This window comes from Oreochromis aureus, linkage group 17 (assembly GCF_013358895.1).
Source record: "Oreochromis aureus strain Israel breed Guangdong linkage group 17, ZZ_aureus, whole genome shotgun sequence".
NCBI classification, from domain to species: Eukaryota; Metazoa; Chordata; class Actinopteri; order Cichliformes; family Cichlidae; genus Oreochromis; species Oreochromis aureus.
The window spans coordinates 2,436,756-2,444,580 of NC_052958.1; the positions used below are offsets into that span (position 1 = coordinate 2,436,756).

General features: G+C 42.4%; 1 protein-coding gene across 1 annotated transcript; it reads right to left on the minus strand.

Annotated features, from left to right (window-relative positions):
• Nucleotides 1-2,784: 2,784 nt before the first annotated feature.
• Nucleotides 2,785-7,288, minus strand: ptgs2b (prostaglandin-endoperoxide synthase 2b). Its single transcript, XM_031758642.2, has 10 exons — nt 7,143-7,288; nt 6,815-6,931; nt 6,572-6,715; nt 6,289-6,432; nt 5,838-6,019; nt 5,662-5,745; nt 5,321-5,567; nt 4,662-4,948; nt 4,405-4,552; nt 2,785-3,830 (listed from the first exon to the last, which is right to left on the minus strand). Exons 1-10 carry the CDS (start codon nt 7,237-7,239, stop codon nt 3,418-3,420), a joined length of 1,863 nt encoding a protein of 620 aa, XP_031614502.1. The 5' UTR covers nt 7,240-7,288; the 3' UTR covers nt 2,785-3,417.
• Nucleotides 7,289-7,825: the final 537 nt, after the last annotated feature.

Consider the following 7,825-nt stretch of genomic DNA (forward strand, 5'->3'; position numbering starts at 1 on the left):
ACTGCAGTTTGTTCATCAAAGTGTGAGGTGGTGTGCGTATCAATTTTCAGATGAAAGGATAATCATTTAAAAAGAATGATAGTAGCAAATCTTCCTTGTGACAGCTAAGTTGCCTTAACAACAACAAAACATTTGTGCCATCATGGAGACTCAGCATTAGATGGAAGGAAATAACTTGAAAAAACAATTCCTCGTACCAGCATCCATGTGAGCCGGGTTAGGCAAAGCTTCAGCTGCAGTCACGTAGACTGTGATTAATAGTTTTGCTTCACTTGTTTTCCTCACACACCGTTCTCAGGTCATTAAGAACAATTGCCACATTGTTTTAGACTTTGTTGTAGTAACACGTTTTTTTTCTTACAACACATTATCGCTCAGTCGAAACAGTTGGCAGTGAAAACTATAAAATGGATTGACTGATGAAGAATATAAACCATTAGGTAATCTGATCAGGGATTAATCAATTCAGTCAGGTCATTTGGTTTCAGTGCCAGTGCCTCACGGGCCGAGCCAGCCTGCGCCAGCTCCCATTTGACCCCAGTCACTGCCACCTGCAGAGCATCACGTAACTCGGGTCCTGGTCACAGTCTCCACGCAGCGTCCGATTCCAGAGAGGTCCAGAATCGGTCAGAGAGAAAGTGCTCTCCTAATCTTCTCCCGAATCAGGGCCCACGGCCCGCTCGTTCTCATTAAACCCACACAAAGCAAGATGCGTTCCCCTGCTCGATCTCGCAGATCGAGACCTGACCATGCCACACATTGTTGCACAATAGAGTGATAAAACTCGCCCTGACAATATGGGGGAAACAACTAATATGCACACACAATCAGGTCATTTTCATGCAGTGATGCTCCAAGTCCCTCTGACGGGGGGACTCCTACGCCTCTCGCTTTGAAGTGAGGGACAAAGACTGTGCGATGGAGGACTAACTGCTCATGACATTCAGTTAAGGTGACAACTGATGAACAAGAAGTTTTTGTTTTTTAAAACTTTAATCACCCAGTGTGAGGGGAGAGAGCAAATGTGATTTCGTTGTCATTTGTGCGAAATACGTGAATGGATGAGAAAGTTTAGCTTGTCATTGTCTGTGTTTAGAAAGGATGCTGCCTGGCGGTCTGACTCACCGCTCCGTGCTGCCAGTCACGTCAACATTCCTTCCACTATGTTTGTTTTGGACTGGATACCCTAAAAAAACCCTTTTGTTCCACTGTAATACTGCCAGTCTGTACGACTGTGGCTACGTTTACTGTATGCTTTTGAACTGAGTGCTAGTCCACGCACCTCACATACAGTAAAACTGCCTTTTTTTTCTCCTCTGAATCTATTCCTGGCATGTGTGTAACAACCATCGAAAAGTTTTAGGGTTATGCATAATGCCTCAGCACACAGTCATCTCCTCACTCTCTCTTTACTACTAGTCATGCAGTCTGTGGTGTTCCAGCTTAAAATAATACAAAAACTGAGACAACACATAGAAACTGTCACCTGGAAAAGATTTGTGTTACCCAAAGACACCCTTACCATGCACTGGTGAAACTGTATTCTTTACTTCTCAGCCATTCTTTCAATGCAAAACGGATCGTTTAAGTTCTAAAGCGATCTCACACGAAGCACGAGATCCTGCCAGGCTCCCTCACAGCACGCAAACTTCTTTAAGCTTAACAAGTGTAGACTTGTTTTATTTTACAAAAGTGAAAGCTCTTCAGCTACATAGTGCACTTGAGATAATAGCAGTTGTGCAGGGAATCTCGATTAAAGCTCAGACTTTATTACATCAGTAGTAAGTGAAATGTAAACTGTTGCTACGTTGCGCTTTCAGACCTGCAGATAAGAGTCTTTACATGCACAGTGAGAGAATGTGACTGCTGCTGTCAAGTTTGAATGTGAAGTTGATACTTAACTCACTTACTTAACTCAAGGTCACATTCTCGCTTTCTTTGTTCAAAGAACACCCCAACTGGTCATGGCAGATGGCCCCGCCCCTCCCCGAGCCTGGTTCTGCCGGAAGTTTCTTCCTGTTAAAAGGGAGTTTTTCCTTCCCACTGTCGCCAAAGTGCTTGCTCATAGGGGGTCATATGATTGTTGTGTGTGTCTCTGTATGTATTATTGTAGGGTCTACCTTACAATATAAAGCACCTTGAGGCGACTGTTGTTGACACCTAAACTTTATCCTTTCTAGTTTATTCAGAAACAGGGATCTTTTTACCTCTGTGTCCGGCTGATTTACAGGAATGTATCCTGTAAATCAGTTTCTTACATTCTTGCAACGACTATTATAACGGACAGTTTCAGTAATTACATTACGCTGTGGTCCCTGCATCTTGGTTGTTTTTGTGAGTTGATTATCTCAGAGTTTTGTTCTCTGTTTATATATTTGTGTGATTTATCAGTTATCCGGTCTCAGTCCAGCAGAGAACCTGTCCTCTATCAACAGTTCGGGCTAATGGTGGCAGCGTAATGATGTGGGGGATGTTTTCTTGACACACTTTGGCCCCGTTAACACCAACAGAGCATAATTTAAATGTCAATAGGTCTCCAGCCATTGAGCACATTTGTTAGTTTTGCAACGTGTAGGAAGGAAGGAAGGTCCAACCCAACCCTGAGTGAGTGTGTGTGTAGAAAGAACTTCTCCGAGTTACAGCCATTTGCATTTCAGTCGTGGCATGTGAACTGATAACTGTGCGCTTTACGTTCAGATAACAGCATCTTATCCTGCTGTCACAGCCAGTTCGGAGTTTATACAAGAACACAAAGTGACATCATGAAAACAGCAACACACACAGTTGATTTCTAAAGTATGACTTTCATCATTTATTCAGTTTAATACTCTGAAGACCACAGGCGCGCACTATTTTAAGCCTGTACAATCAAGTGACAGAATATTTGTTCGTTCCTAAAAAAATACAAATAAAAAAATAGAGCGGATTCAACATACACATGTTGTCAGTTCATATTACTCTGAGTAATATGAAGTTGAAATGAAATCACTAAAACAATGTGAACTGAAGATAGTCACAATCAGTCTTTGTCACTGCTGCACCCGAGCACTGCCCTTTAAAACGCTCACTGTTTATTACTGGAATACAACTATGGGAACATAAATGGAGAGGCAGCAGGTAATCCAAGGAAACATTTAACAGTAACTTACTGTTTTAATGAAAGTGTAAACTAACTTTCAAGTATTAAGTTGCAGTGGCTGAGGTTATCAGTATAAGAAGACAGTGTACAAAATAAATACAAACAATTACTGACTCTAATTTCAATTAAACTTACAAATACACATATAAAAATGTGTTCCACTTGTTCTGGTTTTATTTTACTGTATAAATATATAAAATAAATACACAAATAAATAAATAAATAAATCTTTTGTTTGTTTTTTTAAAAAACAATAACAACAACACGCTTAAATAAAATTAGAGCTCAGTAGTCCTTTCTTTCAAAATGATGGTGGGGTTGATGTCGCTGCCCCTCGACTGCGACGTGCTTGAGTTGATGATCATGGGCCCGGTCTCTTTAACGTCAGGCACATGAAAGGACGCCACGGGGCAGGGACCCTGCACGTTATTGCACACCAGCTTCTGGAGCGAGGCGGTGTTGACCATGTCGAAGCCGACTGTGCCTCCGAAGGTGCTGGGCTTCCAGTACTCCGGAGAGCAGATGGGATTTCCCATTAGGCCCTTGAGGGAGAAAGGAGCCCCCATCTCCACCATTGTTTCCCCAAAGATGCCGTTAGGTCTGGGCTTCTCCACCAGCAGGCCCGGGTAGAGCTCCACAGCATCGACGTCCCCGTACAGCTCCTCCAGCACCGCAGCCATTTCTTTCTCCCCTGAATAACACAAACAAGGAAACGGTTTTGGTCAGTAACACAATCTGGCGTCCTCCCCACTGGCTCGGTCACTGACAGATTTCATATGCCTTTACTTCCTGATTTTTATCTTTCCACTGGCATGCAAGCCATTTTTTTCTTCACTTATACAGCAAGTCAAAGTTAGTTTTCAATCGACATTCACCTCTTGAAAAGTTTAAATCTTCCTCTTTAAAGTAGAGGGACTCCCCGTGTCTGTTTATATCTCGCCTGCAGTGATGACAGTCTGCTTACTCTACCTTAAGATGAAATGACCATCTGGTTTTCAGAGTCATGGAAATAAATACCTAACCTTCAAAACTGCCAGCAACTGCTTAGGGACTCTGAGGCATTTCCTCAATATCAGGTAAACTATTGCATAAACTGTATTCTGCAGCCTACGGGTTTTTCAGTCACACTTTATGATAATAAGAATCATCGTGCTGCAAAGATATTAATCTAGCAATAGCTAGGCCTGAGACAGCAATTACAACAACCTGTTTTTGACACATTTTCAGCATACAGGTATTTTCAAGAAGTGCTGAATTTGTCTCACCTGTCAGGTCTTCGAAAGACGTGTAGGGCTTCATGGAGAATCGTTTCCTGTAGGCGTTAAGGGACTGGTAACGCATTTGTCTGCTGTTCTCTATGGACTTAATGGCCACATACAAGATGGGTCCGGGGACATTTCGACCACCAGCAACCTAAATTACAAAGAAGCACAAATGAAATTTCAATTCTGCATCCCTAAAGCAACGCTGGTCTTGTATGTTTCAGTCTAACTGCTGCTGCGGGAGCTTAAAGAGTTCTTACCCGTCCGGCAATCTGATTGGTGAACGACTCCACCAGGTTGCTGATGCCGTGCTCAGTCACGACAGAGGTGTTGAAGACAAACTGCTTGTAGCTGTAATCTGTCTCCTCAATGTGGAAACTATCAGGCATCAGAGGGTGCCAGTGATAAAGGGTGTTGAACTCGGATGCAATGCGGTTCTGGTACTGGAAGCGCTGGTTAAAGAGCAGCTCAGGGTCAAACTTCAGTTTGAAGTGATAGCCACTGAGATGCTGCACGTAGTCCTCAATCACGATTTTGATGGTCTCACCTGCCAGATGAGAAATGTGACGGTTTATACAATGAAGACACTCTAAATGCTAAAAGCCACTCTGTGCTTTAAAATAAATCGTGCTTATTGATTGATTGATTTGCATGTCTGTAGGTTGGGTAAGCACAAAGTGGATAGTAAAACACATTTCCTCTTTCTGATGTTGACAAGAAATTCTCAAGTCTTTCAGTAAATCAGGTTCCTGAAATGAAATGCTCCACTGTGTGCAACAGGGTCATTAGGAGGTGAAAACTAAGAAGTAAAACTTCCTTTTTTTAAAGAAAAATCCCCTGCTAACGATATTATTATTAGCTTTTTAATAAAAAATTTCCAGCTACGTTACAGCTGGTATCTGGACTTCTTTTAACTTACCGATTAGGATGAGCCGTGCGGTCTGGAAGAGTCTTTCGTCATCCCAGTATGGGTGGACCTCTTTCAGCACATCGCACACACGGTTGTGTTCGCGGAGCCAGATGGTGGCGTACATCATCAGACCAGGGACCAGGCCAAATGCCTCGTGGCCGACAGCGAAGCGGTGAGAATCTGGGACGTGAGGGGGGTAATGCATCTCGACACCCACTTCCTTAACTGTCGGGGGGTACATCTCTCCATCAAGCATCTGCAGGGTTACACAAAAGAGGAAACTGCTGTGAGAAACGCACGTGAGCTGGTCTCTTTGACGCCTCGAGTACAGCTATCTTTTTCCCCCATACCTGATATTTCAGCTTGCCATCCTTAAAGAGTCTCAGCTTGTGCTGCTTCTCCAGGTTGTCACCGTAGATGTGGTTGAGGTCCACCTGAAAGCGTAAGACACGCCAATTAAAAACTGCGTCGCATTAAAATGAGTTTGCTTTTCAAAAACCGAGATCTTCAGACCCGCTCCACTTACCCCATGACCCTTAGCAACAGTGAAAGCAGGCCCTCTCTTCATGTCAGATTTGAAGAACTGGTGGGTGAAGTGCTGTGCGAAGAAGGCAAACATCAAACTGGTGCCCTGCGGGTCTGGTATAAACTGTCTCCTCATTAAGAGCTTCTCAGCCAGAACTTTAACATCAGGTAGCTCCTTTTTGCCTGGAAGAATAAGAAGACTTCACTGAGCACATAACACAATGATAGGAAAATCACAGCTCTTTGGGTCTGTTTCATACTTCTGACGCAAAAAATAACTTGATCTCTTTGGTTTGGGCTTGTAGGGGGAGGTTTTTCTGTGTTGCCTCATCTAAGAGGAAAACTAATTCCAATTTGCGCGCTTCCTATGATGTAATTCGACAAAGACGGTTTTGTTCAGTATCTTAAGAATCTCAGAAAACTGGTTTTCCAAAGGTAGACAGTGTACTCACCTACTACTCCCATAGGGGTTGGGCAATCCTGCGGCACAGGGGGGAGGGAGCGTGTATAGTAGGAAAGGTTGGAGTAGGCTTCCCAGCTCTTATAGCCGTAATCAGCATTATAAGTTGGAGGACTGTCAATCAAGTGGGATCGGGCTAGAGAAAGGAAAACCCATATTAGTCCTTCATTTAGTATAAACACTACAACAAGTTGCTGCGTAAATTGTTTAATGTACTGTGAAAAACTTTCCAGTCCACTTTTTTCATTTTTGCCTTCGGGCAGAGAGAGACTTACATGTCAGCACATATCTCATGATGACATCCCTGAGGAATGAGATGCTGTTGACGATGTTCCAGAAACCCTTGAAGTGGGTCAGGATGTAGTGGACTGTGTTGGGTGTTGGCTTCAGAGACACTTTGATCCAGGTGAAGAATTCAGCTGTAAGGGACCAAGAGAGCACGTGAATCAAGCCATCAAGTCACCACCAGAAATGCACCTTCATTTTTGTTTCACTCCAAGCGCGATGTTCACACTTACGTGTTGTGCAGTTTTGCCCATAGTACCCCGTGCGTGTGCAGTCACACTCGTATTCTTCTGAGCCCAGTGGTGAGCAGACACCCCTGTTCTGGCATGGCTCTGAGCAACATGGGTTAACTGTAACAGATAAGGTTGGACACTTACTATCTGTTTAATAAAAAAATAATTACTCAGTTCTCAAGAAGAATAAGAAGAAGATCTTATTTGACATGACAATAATAATAATAGAAAGAAATCACGACTTCTAAACTGTTGCTGTGATTTGGGCTGTATCAATAAAATAAAATGGAAAAACTGTAAGAAATAATCTCCAGTTTCCTCAGCTTACCAGTTTCGCCGACAAGAAAGCACAGGGCCAACAGGAAAAACAGCAAAGTGAGTTTGTTCATGCTCCGACGACTTTGTGAGCTCCGCTTTTGTTTCATGTCTGTTCTCCCACTCGCGCGCGACGATGGTGAAATTTTGAATGTCCACAGCCAGGACGAGGCTTTTATAACACGGTGCTCCTCCTACCACCCCGCCCACAAACTGTGACAAAAGTGATTTTTTGGTTTATTTTATTATATTAATGTGTTTGCTTATATTAGTGAGCAGGGTTTATGAAGGGGCTGTATATAAAATACATAAATCACCTGTTTTGCGAGTGTCTTTATGACTCTGGGTTACTGTACCCACACTATAATCGTTTCATTCCTTTTTGTCCACTTAAAATATCTTTATAGAACCAATATGTGATACGTGTTGTAATTTCTGATGCACTCTTGGCCACATCACTCTTTAAAAGACATTTTTAATGACAATGAGACTTTTAGCCGGATCAAAGACGGATATATAAAAACCACTTTGCTAAAAAGTGAATGCAGAACATTCCTTTTTGCGTCAAAATAACTTTATATCTTTCAAGAGAGTTAAGTTTGACGTCTGTTATAGGACAACAAGTAACTTACAACAGTTTAAATGTAGGCAATCCTTTTATTTTATTTTATTTATTTATTTATTTATTTTTTTTTT

What these genes read in the sequence shown, in the direction of transcription:
- ptgs2b (XM_031758642.2), bottom strand. Translation starts at nt 7,239, where the DNA reads ATGAAACAAAAGCGGAGCTCACAAAGTCGTCGGAGCATGAACAAACTC. An exon ending in CGCACGGCTCATCCTAATCG is followed by an intron (nt 4,949 to 5,320) that starts GTAAGTTAAAAG and finishes CTCATCTGGCAG; the next exon opens with GTGAGACCATCAAAATCGTG. An exon ending in CCAATCAGATTGCCGGACGG is followed by an intron (nt 4,553 to 4,661) that starts GTAAGAACTCTT and finishes TTTGTAATTTAG; the next exon opens with GTTGCTGGTGGTCGAAATGT.